Source organism: Plectropomus leopardus, chromosome 15, assembly GCF_026936395.1.
Source record: "Plectropomus leopardus strain MGB_pleo_1.0 chromosome 15, ASM2693639v1, whole genome shotgun sequence".
Lineage (NCBI taxonomy): Eukaryota > Metazoa > Chordata > Actinopteri > Perciformes > Serranidae > Plectropomus > Plectropomus leopardus.
Genome location: NC_142190.1, coordinates 13477735 through 13493687, shown reverse-complemented (window position 1 = coordinate 13493687; position 15953 = coordinate 13477735). Strand labels below are relative to the sequence as shown.

At 35.3% G+C, this 15953-nt stretch overlaps 1 protein-coding gene across 1 annotated transcript; it reads left to right on the top strand.

The window, feature by feature from the left end:
- Positions 1–13511, top strand: LOC121952597 (fatty acid hydroxylase domain-containing protein 2). Its single transcript, XM_042499370.2, has 9 exons — positions 1–119; positions 1848–1891; positions 4949–5046; positions 6304–6407; positions 7434–7555; positions 10540–10745; positions 11360–11465; positions 11601–11767; positions 12764–13511. The coding sequence occupies exons 1-9, from the start codon at positions 95–97 to the stop codon at positions 12918–12920; spliced, it is 1029 nt and encodes a 342-aa protein (XP_042355304.1). The 5' UTR covers positions 1–94; the 3' UTR covers positions 12921–13511.
- The last annotated feature ends 2442 nt before the right edge of the window (positions 13512–15953 follow it).

Genomic DNA, 15953 nt, shown 5'->3' with positions numbered 1-15953 from the left:
AACCAGAAGTGGTTCGCTGTTGTAAATACAGGGTTGTTGTGAGAGTATGTGTAGAATCCGCAGCACTGACACAAAGTAAGGACCGAGAGGAGACATGACGGTGGACACAAGAGTCAGCGGTGAGTGTGTGATTTATCTGACCGTTCACATGTCGGAGGAGTCGGATTTCGTTATGCTTTGGTTTGCAGCTGGCTGCAGGAGCAAAACAAAGCGGTGTCTGGGCAGCTGAGGTTTTCAGTGACACACAGCACAGCTCGTATATACAGTGCATGTGAAGTGCTTACCTTTGTGTTTTCTTAGAATAAAGTATCAATATTCTACGATTTTATTATAGCCTAACATTCCAATATATGTGGCACATCTGTCTTCATGCTTTTATTGTTTTAGATGAAGATTATTTTGACTGCATTGGCTATATATTTACCACATTTTGTATTATTTTTCTTTTTTTATTTTAAGTAAACTTATCAAGACCCAAACTCAGCTGATTTTCTCTTATGCAGTCTAATATTCAGTTAATGACTATGCTACATTGAAAAACAACAACAACAACCAAACAAATAAAACAGTTCAATTATTTGCAGGCACATGACAAGAATCACAATATTCTGATGGCATTTTTAACTTCACATTTCTGTAGGTATAGATTGGTGATTGTCTGAAATGATTTTGTGGGCTTCCACAAAAAAAAGTTAAATTAACAAATCAAACATTCTTTAGAAAATTCAGAATATATGTTTGTGTAGTTTATGTATAGTGGGTTTTTTTGCCTTAAAAGATAACAAAGTCATTGCACGCAACCTTCTCCTAGTTTATGGAAAAGTCCAAACTTACTGAATGTGTGGTGGTTTCAAGTTTGACATCACTATTTTTTATTTTTAAGTTGCATATTGAACAAAAATCAGCTTCCATGCCACAAAACCGTAATCTTCTTCTTTTAGTGTTTTTTCTGCACATGCATTATTATTCACAATGAAAACCAAACATCCAAGTGACATGATAGGAAAAAGACATTTTCTGACTGGTGGGGGGCTTTAATATTCTTGGGGTTTTACACTTGAAGTCTTCTCCTGAAATATCTGTATGATTTTGGTTCTTTTCTTTCCCGAAACTTTTTATGTCTTACTCAACTAGAAACAGAGATATAAAGTGGATGTAGGGCAGTTTTTTATCCACAAGAATTTGAGTGAAAAAAATTGCTCACTGTATTGTAATAGGATTATGTATAATCCTCCTGCTGCAAATTTTGTTACCAGGGTACAAAGCACTCAGATGATTTTTGTACCACCATGGAAAGATAAAAAAACAGTGGACTGTTGTTTGACAGTTAAATTATTGCATGCTTTTGTGGTGGGAGAGCCTCAATCAATGGAGGTTCAGTATATGAGGCCATGTTTGAGAAACACTGATTGGAACTTGTTAACTTGTGTTAAATATGAATGTATTATTGATTGAAAAAATGCACACACATTGAGTTTTTTCATACTGTCGAAAATATATATTTAAAGTTGATTTCTTAAACTTTTGAAAAACAAAAATCAATTTTCATCACAAACAGGACTGTAAAAGACCCATTTCCTCAACACACCATTATTTAGCAAGCCAACTGGGATTAGGTCACCTCATTTTTTATTAAAACATCAGAACATTTAATCTTTAATCTTCTGCACAAAAGGACAGCACACAAATCCCATTTGCACCCCAAATCATCCATCTTCGTATCATTTTAGAGGATAATATTCTATTTTATTCTATAAGTAACAACAGATAATATGATGAATCTGTTCTAGTTCTACGTAGAAAATACAAATAAACATTTAACAGTGTATTTATTATTGTGTTTACAGAGACGAGTGGAGCTGCCTTGACAGGCAGCAACGGCAGTAGACAAGTAAGAACACATCACCTTTACAATTTAACACTCTAATCTTTTATTACATGATGAAATAGAACAGATAGGTGATCTAATGCAGGTGGATCTGCAGCGACATAATAAGATGAGTCACAGCCAACAAAGGCACAGCCTTTTTAGTGGGTGGAGGAGTTTATTCACCTTATATAATAAAAAACAACAATCCACTGTTAATCTCTGTGGCATCTCAAGGATGGCATTGAGCACTTTCTGCCCTTGTTTTATTAATGTTATTTAAGTGTTAAGATATTTAACTAGAAATGAGATTGTAACATGTAAGCGCTGTCTGCCGATCATATGATTTAAGCTCCTTCCTGATCATCACTAGTAAATGTATTTTGTACTTTCAAATTTATTTATATCGAAGATACCTGCCACCTGGTGCTTCAGTAAGCTTCAAATCATCCTACACATTTCATTAATTAGTTTTAATGACTGCAGATTCCTAAATGTTAATTTTGCATCAAAGGCTCACAAATCCCTCCATAAAACACAGAATTTGAAAATATTTTATTGACACATGCCTTCAGAGCTGGGGTCAAGCCTCTTGTGTTGCTCTGTGAATCTGAGACAGTCAGCAGAGTAGAAGTCAACGCTATTCATATTACGGTCTACCAAAACAGGTCTACAGTATATAAGAACCACTTTTAGAAACGGTCACATGCAGATGCAGATCTGTGAGTGAGGGATGATGTTTTTGTGTTTAGTGTTTTTTTGTATTCATAAATCACCACCTACTGACCTTGAGTCAAATGTCATGTTAGCTCCTGAAAATATGTAAAATGTTGCAAAGTCAGTAGTGACATCCTGCCTTTTGTCACTTTTGATTTTTTGTTTTTTTTTTGGCAAGTTTTACATTAGTATTAATCCAAGCCTAGAAAAACAGAGTATTTGTTTTCTGCATTTGCATTTCAGACTGTCATTTGTGTAAGTAAATACTTTTTAAGAAATGCTTGTTTATAAATCCTTTAAAAAAAATCCCTTATTCGTCAAACAAAATGAACCCACAACCATGAATGTCCCTTTAACCTAAACCTTTTAATATATGAATAGAATGATTTCTTAGTATTTTTACCTATATCATTTCTTCCACTCTGTTTTTATCCACGCTGCCCTTCTGTTACTCACATTGTTACACATGTGCTTTGCTTTTAAAACACCTGTTATAAACCTTCCACCTGACTGCTTTTGTTCCAAGCGTGACTTTCATACTGTTTGCCAGGGACAGGCTCAACCTGATAAATTGCATTTTTCCCTTCTGTGTGAATTTATGGAGCTCTGCAAGGGAACAAAGAGAGGATGGCAAATAATGGAGCATGATGTAAAATGTTTAGGACAGTTTAACCCAGGAACTGTGGAATAAGAGAGAATACTGGGGAATATTTACTGTGTGTTTTGGGGGATTTTTTTTTACTTTACATAGAGAATAGATTGTAGGTAATAAATGTCTTCATGTACAAGGATCTATTGGTGTTAGTAGGCATTTGTGTAACATTGTTCCCACTGTTGCCATGGCTGGGTAAAGGGCAGCTGGGGTAAAAGCTGGCATTTTAGAAGGTCTGGTGAATGTGACATCAATCCCTGGACTTAATTCCCACTGAGTGAACTGATCCAGTTTTCTCTCCGTGTGGCTGGCCAAGATTCTGCTCTTACTAAATGCACCATGCTTTTGTTGGACACATTTGTACATTTCACAACTCATATGTAAGATAAAATAAAGCATACATTGTATTATGTTTAAATTAATGTATTGTTAAAATTGCAAGAGACACAAAATCAGTTTAGTTCACACTGAAATACATCATTTTTCTTTACAACACATCTCATATCAAAAAAGGCCTACACTAAAAACCTTGGTCTGAAATTAATTTACTGTCTAGTCAGCATTGCCCTCATTCAAATTTCATATAATGGAGCATGCAGAGCATGCATCATTTAATAAGCTGTTGTGCTTTGAATTGTTTTTAATGTAGATTAAAAGTACTTTTTGCACATACATACTATGCTACATATAACTATTAGCATGACAGTACTGCTAACAATCAAGACCAAAAAAGCAATATTGCCTAATATTGTATTTTCATTGCAGTCCTCCAACAATGATGTGCTTAAGAAATACTCAAAGGATTCAGAGGCACTTACTTCTTCTCTCCTGCTGCCATATTTATTTTACTCTTCAATCTCACTACCTTTATTATGGTATATTATCTCTATGTAGTTCCATGATGATAAATGCCTTATTTTTATAGAAATATAACCTATCAAGTCTTCTTTGCCCGTGCGGGTCAATATTACAACTACAATAACTTACTCAAGAATAACATGACAGTTGGATTGTTGATTGCATTATTTAAATGTAATTATTACTGCACTGTTGTATTGCGCTGTTAGTAGGTTTTTGTATTATACTGATGTTGTATGAGAGCACACCCCAGTCAACATTTGTATGTTTGGCCAATGACTGAAAAATGGGCCTTATATTGTCCACAGGTTCCTTCATTCCACAAGTGGGCCTGAAATGGTTTATGCTCTGTCCGCCTGTCTACCAAGTGGGTATAGCCCCAAAATGGCCATCTTATCGGGGGACCACCAGTGTGGGCAACTGGCACAGGGAACTCATGGAACTCATGGACAACCCATATAGGGCCCATTTTTTAGCCCATTTACTGTCAGTCTGGGCCCCACATACAAATGTTGGCTGGGATGTAGATAGATATGTAAATATATGTAGTTTATGAACTAATGTTTGTGTGTTGGCACTTATGTGTCAAATTGTTGATGAATTATTGCATACTTCAATGTTTTATTGTGGAGTCTTTAAAGATTAGCCAATAGGCTAAAAGAGATCCAAGATCAAATCATTGTTAACCAAATAGACCTAAGAAGTCACATTGCTGCCATACTCACTGTTGTTTTAAAGACATTTCTACACTATAAGCTTTTGTGGTGTAGCTCAGCATCATGAGATTGCACTGTATCATCACAGTGTAACAAAGAAGTTCATTCATACACTGTTGTTGCTTTTTTTCTGCCCAGGAGGGCCCTGGAGGACTGTGGGACTCTGTGAAGAAAGCTGCGGTTGTCATCGGATCTGGAATCTTGTTCTTGGCCGCATTCGGCAACTCGCTGACATGGTAGGACTACTTCACAATTTATAGTGTTACAATACAACAAACCATTAGTTTGTCCTGAAGTGAACTTGAGATGAACCTGAGGAGTGGTAATGTCACATGTTCTTACATCAATGTACAATGAAAAAAGGACACTAAAGGGACCATGCCTCCATGCTAAATAAAGAGTCTAAAAACTGAAAACTGAAAAAAAAAATCTTAACAAATTTAGTAAAAGGGGGCCGAGTTTAACGACAGCAAAACTATAGCAATTTATAAACTCCCACAAAACTCATGCAGTATGACACTAGCTGTATACTCAGTACACCCCAAACACACACATTTTGTGCTAAAACCTTACTATTTAGTTTTAGAGAAAATGCATGTGTTGGGGAATTACTGAGCATATGACTGGATAAATTAGACTTTGATTATACTGCATGAGTTGTGTGTGAGACATATGATTTGATAAAGTCTTACTGTTAAACACAGTCCCCTATGACTTCATTTCCCTTAAGAATTTTCTTCTTTTTTTGGAATCTTTGTTCCATGCAGAAGCATTTGAGAAAAACAAAGCCCTCCTAACAACTTCCGTGTAACATTAAGTGAGTAACTGATACACAAATGTTTTTCTATAAAGTTACATAGTTAATGCATAGTTATTTACATTCTCATTCAGTTGACTATAGAATGTTTTATTGTTGGCGCAGGAGGTAGAATAAGAACTCTCAATTATTAAAAAAAAAAAGTATTTAAATATATATATATATATATATTTTAACAGAAATCAACAAGCATTCGCAGTTCGAAGTGCATAATACTGCTGGTAGAGTTTTGTATTTTGTATTCTCTCTGTTAGTATCTACTGTATATGAGATGACTTCAATTTGGATCAGGTCTAATTATCTTTGGTAATATTTAGATAGGGTATTCAGGTCCAGTTCGGATCGGGTCTCCTCTGTGGCAAAGAATTTGCATGGTGTTCAGTATCATCATAAGGGCATATTGTGGTTCTTGTAACACGGTTGCTGCAGCATTTATGGGCAGTTATTAGTGGTGCTGAGTCATCCCAAACTTACTGGACATATATGTCAATGCCCAAGAACCCCGCATGTCTTAAATGAACTTGTTTCTAGGCTGGTGCACCAGAGTAAATGTTGGTGACAAAAAGTCTGGGATGAGTTCTCCAGACAAAAAATTACAGACATATAAAAATCTATTTTAATCATGTAAGAAAATGGTCTTATGAACTTTGAAATTTTATGTTGTGTCCTCCTCCAGGCATCTTCAAAGATTCTGGGGAGCTTCTGGAGATTTCTGGCAGGACCTGTGGACAAAGCTGTGTGTGATGTTTGAGGGTCATGAAACTGCTTTGTTCTACTTAGGTAAGAAATAACATCTGGTTAGTTGTTTTTCTTGTCCAAAAAAAAATGCTCTGTTGGAGCACATTGCAACCAACAGACTGTTATTGACATTTCATCACGGGGCGATATTTGTAAGGCCAAGTGAAACACACAGCTATCTGTTTCCTATATGATAACAGCTTAAATGACCTACTTTGTATCAATACATGCTTTGTATTGATGGGAAACACTTGGAAATAGGCAGCTTTATGGATCTTTATAGCTCTGTAACCGGTCTTTCTGTTCTCACATTTAAAACTTTTCTCAGTACTTACTTACTTACTTACTACTAGAAATATTTACAAATGTAGCTTGAAATTAGATTGCACATGTGATTTCATCTCCCCTGTGACAAAAAAAGGTCTTTGTTTTCAGAATTATGAAACTGCACAAGAGTACTTATTTAGTATCAGCCTCAGAGGAAATAACATGCTTGTGTTGTATTGAGAACAGCTGTTCAGTTCTGCATATCATATATCATACCAAGGCATGACCTCTGGTGTCGACTTACTCACTTTTGTGATGCAACCATCATGTTGTTGTTTTCATGAACCGTAAACTGTTTTGCACATCGGAAGGTAGTCCTCAATCAGATATCTGTGTAGGACGGTATGTGCTGCCAGTCTAAAACTATGCATTGCAAGATGGGATAAATATTGTTTCCAGTTCAACAGTTTTTTTTTTTTCAAATCGATTATGTAATATGCAGAGCAAGTCATAAAATATTTCCTGACAAGGCGCAGTTCTGTATGATATCTGTGATAATGTTAATTACATTAGATTGGTCAATCATAAAATCTTAAATCTTATTTTCAGCTAAGAAATAAAATGCTGAGGGCCATGCTTTTCTTAGAAATATCAGCAAGCTGTCTGTCACATTAATTATGACAGATTGTCAAGGCTTTTATTTTTGTGTGTGTGTTTTAAGGTGTGGGAAAGGTTGTTTTTGGCCTTCGCTGAAATATTTAGTTTTCCCTCTCTTAAAACAGACTTTGTTTTTCTTAACAGGCACAATGTTGGTCCCTACTCTGGCGTTCTGGGTAACAAATGGTCTGCTGCTGCTTGTGGACATCACTGGTAAACCCTACTTCATCACACGCTACCGCATCCAGATGGACAAGAATAACCCGGTATGTTCTATTTTGCATCAGTACAGCATTTCCTCCAGTTTCACTGTTTATATCAACACTAGTCCCACTACAACGAAGGCCTTTTCCTGTAAATGTGCTACAACTGCGATACTAATTTCACTTCGTCCTCTACTTCATTGATATTGTTATAACATGAATGCTTCTTTGGTGGATTTCCTTTTTTTTACCCCTTTGCAACTTCTGATACAGTAACTGGTATCATTGGCATTTGTAACAGATAATAAATTCATATAAATTCTTCCCAACCTTAATGGGATGAATTAATTAGAAGAAAATGATTAAATTACCTTCACTTTTTTTCCCTTTAATTTGTAAATAAATCTTTTTTTCTGGTTATTTAATAGAGAACGAGCTTAGACATTTTTTAACAATCACTGGCATCACAATAATTATGATAAATACAAGTGGCATGGAGTAAAGTAATTACTCAAAATATAAATGCTATTTTATTCATTGATTTAATTAATAAATCAAATTAAAAATAAATGAACAACCAATAAATAAAGAATAATAATATTTAAAAACAAATAAAATAATATTTGTCTGTTATTTTTTTAATTTATTCTATGTCTTACAAATAAGATTTAAAAATATGCTTGGGTCTCAAATAATTTTTTATTTCTTGAGAAATCTATTATGCATTTGTCTGCCAGAATTAACAAAATGACAAATAATAAAGACAACACATGATAGATTTTAAATTTAAAACTATTTTATGAATTGAAAACCTAACATTTTGTGTAGTGTGTGTTTGTAAAAACGTATGGCCTTTGGTGTTGCTGACATGACCTGTCCACCTGTCTGTCTGACCAAAGTCCTCTCACTGTGTTTGATTAAGGGATGTTGATGGACAGTGAAGAGATAAAGACTGACTTTACTGATAACCAGAGCTGGAAGGTTCCTTTTAAACTGTAATCAGATTATTGATTACCTTTCACAGATTATAACGAGGAATACTCAGTTCACTGGAGAAATAAAAACATCTATCAGTTGATTTGAGGTGGATTTACATTCATAATTCATAATTTATGCATTATTTTCTGTGTTTTCTGTGTTTATTACATGTGTATGATTTATCACCTTTATGGGAGACATAAACCTGTATATTATTTTTATATGATAATGTGAGCCATAAAACTTTATATCAGCTATGATGAGCTAATTTGCTGAGTCATCATGCATGTCTTGCTGGCTTTCTGTGGTCCGTTTCATTGTGGCAAGATATTGCAATTCTGTGGCCTATAATAACTGTCTGAACTTGAACCCTACTTGTCATAAACAAAGCCAGGATGTACTGTTGCGTCACAACAGTACAACGTTTATAAAGCAATCTGTCTTTGTATCCTCAATTCAATTATTTGAATTGAAAAGTCCTTTGATCAATCTTCAGATTACTGAAATAAGAATGTTTTAGCGGACAACACCCAATAAAAGCTAAAACCTTTCTGCATTAGTTAAGCCATTTGCTATAAAACAAGCCAAACACCAATTGCATGTCACTGTTCTTATCGTGTGTTTTTACTTAAGTACGAGAAATGAAAACCTAAAAATAGACCCTTTTTCACAGCAGACTTTTTTATGTCACAGTAGAACAAGCACAGATATAAGTAATAAAAAATAAGAATTGCTTAATGCCCCCCTGGGACACTGGAATGAAACAGAGCCAACATTCATTTTATTTTATCAATAACCTTATTTATCCCAGGTGGGGGAATTGGATGTGCAGTAGTGTTTAGCACATATAGCTGACATTAAACACAGGGCACATTATACAACACTTAGACCAAAACACATAATTGCATAACATCTTTACATAAATACACAATAAAAATACTTAGTTGATGAAAAGGATAAAATACATTAATAAATAAATAAGTTATAGAAACCACCAAGTTCAAGATAAAAAACCCATCCCAAAAAAACTCCCAAATGTTTGACTTGTGAAAAAGTCACTTTAAATTAGTAATGGCAAACAAACAATATAGCAACTGAAAGTCTAGAATAGATCGGCCCCAAATCCAATATTAGAGTGGACTGATGCATCCCTAACTGTAACTGTGCATGTGTGCAAAAGGTCATCATGATATGTGCATGTGTTTACAACAAGGGTGCAAAGTTTAATGGTGAAAAGTCAAGACTATTTATGGTATTTACACAAAACCTAGAGATAATTATCAGCTGATAGAGAAAGCTTCCTTTTGCTCGTTTGCATTTAAGTGAAGGTGATAAGAGAGAATCTGCTACTTTATGATTTTGAGTATCTTTTCTTACTTGCAAACATGCATGTCTTATGTTATATCTTCATTTGAAATCTTACAGAATGCCTGAATATGAAAACAAATGTGGCCATCAATGCATGCACAGAGCTTAAACACTAAAATCAGATTATTTAGTTTAAATTACTATTTCATTGAAATAATCTTTATAGCACACTTTTTGTAAGACATGGACAGCTATATAAAAAAAAGACAAAATAGCACAATTTTTCAAACAAGAACCATAAATACACAGTAGCAGAGTACAGTGTATTAGAATGAAAGCAGCAGAAAACAAAAAAATAAATAAATAAAACTAAGATGAGGGAGTCACCTGAAACCCTTAAAGAATAAGTTTTGAGATGAGTTTAAAAATTTGAAAAAGACGATTACAATCCAATATCCTCTATTTTTTATTTTATTTATTTTTTCAGACTACATTTTAACACCCAATGTTTGCACTACTTCCATCTCATTCCTTAAGAAAAGCAGCACTCTGAACACTCTTTTATTTATTTGTTTTAGAGGGATGTACTTAGAATTTTTTAGGACTTTTAGCTATTTGAATTCATTTATTATAAGACCCCAAATTAAAGATGTGGCAAAATGTATGTAATGTTATGTTTATACAAGTATATTTGTCAGTCACAAAAGAAAGAAATGCATACTTTTGAGATTACATCTCGCTCCATCTGACTCATCCTCCAGGTGGATCCAGCTAAGCTTCGCCATGCGCTGAAGACTGTCATCTTCAATGAGATTTTCATCTCGGGGCCCATGGTTGTGGCAGCTTACCACCTGATGACCTTGAGAGGGAACCCCTGTGACCCTGAGCTGCCAACCTTCCACTGGGCCCTGACGGAGCTGGCTTTCTTTGCTTTCGTTGAGGAAATTATGTTTTACTATTCACACAGGTTTGGATCTTTAATTGTATTATTTAAACCTTTTTTTTTACCTACTGTGAGATGTCAAAATGTTTCCTAGCAAATTAAGAAAATTCAATCTTTTTTCTCCACACTGGATATAACACTCCTTCCACTTTTGAGATTCATTAGAATGCTGAACTTGACAAATTACTGCCACCCAGTGGTTAAAAAAAAAGATATGATTATGGAGAAAAATCTGTTATTTCATTGTATATTTCTAAAACATTTTATCATGGTCAGAAAATAAATAGATAAAAATAATAAGTAATAAAAGTGAGTACCTTAGCTTCGGTTTGTCCAAAGACTTGACTCCTAACCAACTTAAATATCAGCATGTTACAGATAAATTTTACATTTCTAATATATATTTTTCATGCTTTTAATATTAGTAAACTGCATTTATCATACAAGACTTTTATTTGTTTTTAACCTCTTCTTTCCCCGTGCTTTGTTTATTTTTATGTGTCAAAACACCAAACTTTTTGTCTGTGAAAACCTACTTTCCCACAAATGTCATTGCGATACATTCTGGCATTGTGATAAATTTTAGTGGTTAACTTTATGGTGTTCTTATTTTTGATCCTCATTTTCTTTCCTCTCAGGCTATTCCACCATCCCAGCCTCTACAAGCACTTCCACAAACAGCACCACGAGTGGACCGCTCCTATTGGAGTTGTCTCCATCTACGCTCATCCTCTGGAGCATGTGGTGAATGAATCCTCTGCTTTTCATTTTAGTTTTAAATTTTTATGCTTCAAGGTCTCAAGATTTTAGCATTGCAGTTGATCTTTTACTTTTCCTTGGCAATTAAAACCAGTTTGTTTCCTCCCTAATTGCCATTAGATCTCCAACATGCTGCCGGTGGCAATCGGACCAGTGATCCTGGGCTCTCACCTGACCACCACCTGCCTGTGGTATTGCCTGGCTCTGGTAAGCACCACCATTTCCCACTGTGGATACCACCTCCCCTTCCTGCCATCCCCTGAGTTCCACGACTTCCATCACCTCAGGTAAGTCCACTTGTCAACTCTTTTAAGAGTACTTTTTAATTGGGCTTCAACTATTTTCTTTGTTATTCAGCTTTTGAACTTTTTTTTTTTAATCCAGGAATGTATTAGGAATATATATAAAATACAATTGAAACAGTGTGAAAAAAACCTGTAGTTAAACTTTTTATCAGCACTCTAAGACTGCATATGCATTTTCTCTACATTTTTCTCTCCACTTTTTGTTACTGGATGATGTTCTGAGATGTGTTTGTCGGTGATCAGCGGCTTCCTGCATCATGAACCATACAAACTCTTGTATGTGCATAGCCTTAAAATCCTGATGAAAAAAAGTTAATCTACTAAGTTTAAGGCTGGCAGTATTCAAAGTGTTATTGTTGACAAATTACACAAAAACAACCAAAACCAACAATGCAGTAACTTGCTTATTCTGTATGTGGCTGTCAGCCTCATTCCTTGTGTAGAAACACATCTTCAAAAACAGGCCACAAGTATATACTTTGATTTTTGAAAAGGTTAAATAATTTCTTAAAATATCTGGTCACTATTGTTTTTAGCAAATGTTACTTGAACAGGAAAAAAAGTCAATTTGTTGGGGACAACAAATTGTGTAGTTCTGTAGTCAGTATTACTCAAAATAAGTTACTTAATATTACTTATAATGGAACATGTCAGCCAGTGCAACAGTGTGGCTCACTGATGTGTTTTTAATAATTTTTGGACAACAGTAGAGTACTCTCTTAAGATAAGTCAAACTTTTTAGACTTGTTAATAGGATCAAGTTGTTTTTGGTCTTTCTAATAACAAAAATAGATTGTTACTGTCTTTTTAAGGACATTATTTTAAAGAATAGTGAAAAAATATTACCGTAAATTGGAAAATACAACAAAGAGAGCAGGGATCCTATGTTCCTATCATTATATTGTTTTTCCTTTTGAGTTAGATTCCTGTTTGTTGATAAGTATAGCTGTTGTACTCACACGTCCTTTCTGGTTCCAGGTTCAATCAGTGTTTTGGGGTTTTCGGTGTGCTGGATCGGCTCCATGGCACTGACAGCAAATTCAGGCAGACCAAGCAGTATGAACGACACACCCTGCTCACTAGCCTCACCCCTCTGAATGAGAGCATCCCCGACACACCCAAGAAGGGCCATTGATGACCTGTGACCCCTGACCTTTAACCTCAAGCCTCGTCATGCTTGGGATATTGGTAGATAAGTCTCTCAATCTTAAATGCGAAAAAACTCTTGTATTTTGATTATTTTAATCCAGAAAAGCTGTTGATCAGTTCCAGGCTGTGAATGTCTGCCCACCCTCTGTAGCCACCAACCTCAATTATTATTTTTTTTAAGTAGAAAGATTGCACTTTATTAGACATGCAAATTTCATGCATTTTCTTCACTTATTTTTCCTCCAGAGCTTCAATGTCAGTTGAGTCTATTTTAATTGAATGCACATTAATCTTGCATTATTCTTCTAGACACATTTCCTATTTTAGTAGCAGCATTTACATCTCACCAGTCCAGAATTTTCTGCTATGTTCACTGCTCAGAGTAGACAGATAATATGCACTTTTCATTTCCATTGCATTTAAACATACTGTTAAATGTAAAATGTATTTTGTATTACAGGAGGTGTCAGTAATGGTTGTATAATAAGACATGAAAGTCTAAAAAAGACCTCCTAGTGTGATTGATACCACATTTAATTTCAATTGGACTGTTAAATATTAAAATATTCAAAGAAAAGTTGTCATCATTTATTTATTTTCTTCTATTTTGCAGCATTGTCAGGACACCTGGGTATATGCAGAGATATTTCCACACCATCTTGGTGTACATCATTTGTAGACCAAACGATGAAAATTTCATATAAATGAATTAATAGATTAACATTTAAACAAAAAACCTATTTGGACTGTTGAGTTATAACCTTATCTAGTGCCAAGATAACCTCACCTAGGACAGGTGAATTCAGTTGTCCGAAGTAAAGAGCTATATTCCAGGAAAAACACAGGTGAAGTGTTAGATGTATTGGGTCAGTGTGTTAAAACATTTTCTCATAAAACATGAGAATAGGGCTGCACCTAACGATTATTTTATTTATCGATTAATCTATCGATTATTTTTTTGATTAATCTATCGATTTTTTTTAAATTGATCTAACCATTATTTTTGTATTACTCAATAAATATAACAACAAATTTACTGAAAATAACATTTTAAAACTTGTCATACACTGCAGGGCATTATTCTCCAACAAAAAATACCCCAGTCTTAACTTGCATTAATTTTATTTTGGAGTGACTTTATATTGGACTGTAAAACACAGATTGCCAGAGTTTGTTCCACTCAAGTAAAAGGAATTTAGTGCAATCTACATTTAGCAATCCAACAGCAAAATAAATAAACAATGTAAAATTCAAGTCCCATAACAAAACAGTCACTCTGTTACAGTAACAAACCTCAAATCTAGCAGTCCAACAAAACATCTTACAGTAAAATTAGTGCAATTTGAATAACACTATAACTTTTCTCTAACAAAAATAATTAGAACTAGTACATTCTTTTGCGTCAAAATAGTCCAGTCTTAACTGGGCCTTGAGGCATACCGCTGTCTGCCGATATGAGTGCTGTATTTTCATATTTATTAAGCACATATTCCTCTCATTTATGAAGTTATACAAGCTCCTGCACAGCTGACACCCCCATTCTGTAAATGTTTCAAAATAAAATGCATTGTATCAGCAACTGATGGCATTCTGTCCACAGAGACACAGACAGATAGCTTTTGTTTTGAAAGGGAAACAAAGAAGTTGAAGTGAAACAAACATTGTATTGTAGAGAAAGATCTTGAAACTGCAGTATAAAGTGGCATAGAGTCAAGAAATGCGAGCATCACGCGTAAAAAAACAGCAAGCCACCCTTACTCTACATGTGCTGCAGCTGACACGCAGGCTCGCTCGGTCGAGCAGTGTGCACGCTCTAACTTGATACACGAGCGCCGAAACAAAAAAACACGCCCGGCACTGCTTACGCTTTCATTACGCGCGCCGTGTAAAACGGTGTGACGCGTCGACGCACGTTACGTGAATCGACGTATTCATGTAATTGATTGAGTCGACGCGTCGCCCCAGCCCTACATAAAAATACAAGTCTTAGTTCAGTCTCAGTTGGCTTTTGACTTTTATAGCAGAAATAATCCCAAAGATGATGTACCTTGAAACGAACACTTAAAACAGTTAAAAAAACACACTATTTTCTCTTTGTCCCCTGAGCTTTCATATACTGCATACTGAATTTTCCCTGCCAAGAACTGAGTTGATTATTGGCCTGACTCATATATCAGTTGAGTTTCAACCGACATCACTGTGCATACTGAGAGAAAGCAAACGTCGAAATCATTAGACATGTTCAGAGGTTTAGCTCAGAGGGTTAATCAGGCTGTTAGTGTCCCTGAGGTTGGTGGTTCAAGTCTTATCTAGAACAAGTGAATTTTGAAGACTGAGCTAAACCCAAAACAAGCACAGAGCTGAACGTCGAGAACATGGAATGCATTCGATGGGTTGAGTGACAGGAAAGACAGTCAAGACACAGGAAGTTGGGGGAAAGACAGTAAGCTGGGTTAAGAGACAGGAAAGTCAGTCAAGTTACATGCAGTTGGGTTGTGAGACAGGAAGGACAGTCAAGAGACAGGAAGTTGAGGTGAGAAACAAGAAGTTGGTTTGAGAGAAAGGAAGGTTAGTTAAGTTACAGCAAGTTGAGAGACAGGAAGTTGACTTGACAGACAGGAAGTTGAGTAAAGTAGAAGATGGAGGTAGAGGATGAGAGTATGAATCTACAGCTAAATGATATTTTATCATTTTAATTTATATTTTTTCTTGATTTCGACAGACGCATCTGCCGATACTGGTTTGTCCTGTTCCTGGACCACGTCACCTGATTTATCGGCCAAAACAATACATCACTCAACTTAACATGCTTTGATCTCTTCGGCAATATCACTATCGGTGTCTAAACTGTATGAATCTACAGCCAAATTATGTTTTATGGCATAAATATAATATCGGCTGACATATCTGTTTGCTCTGCTGATATAAGGGTCATATTGTGTTGGAATGCAAAATTCAGTATCAGCAGTGACGTCTGTCGAAAACTCGACTGATACATGAGTCAGGCCGATATTTCTTG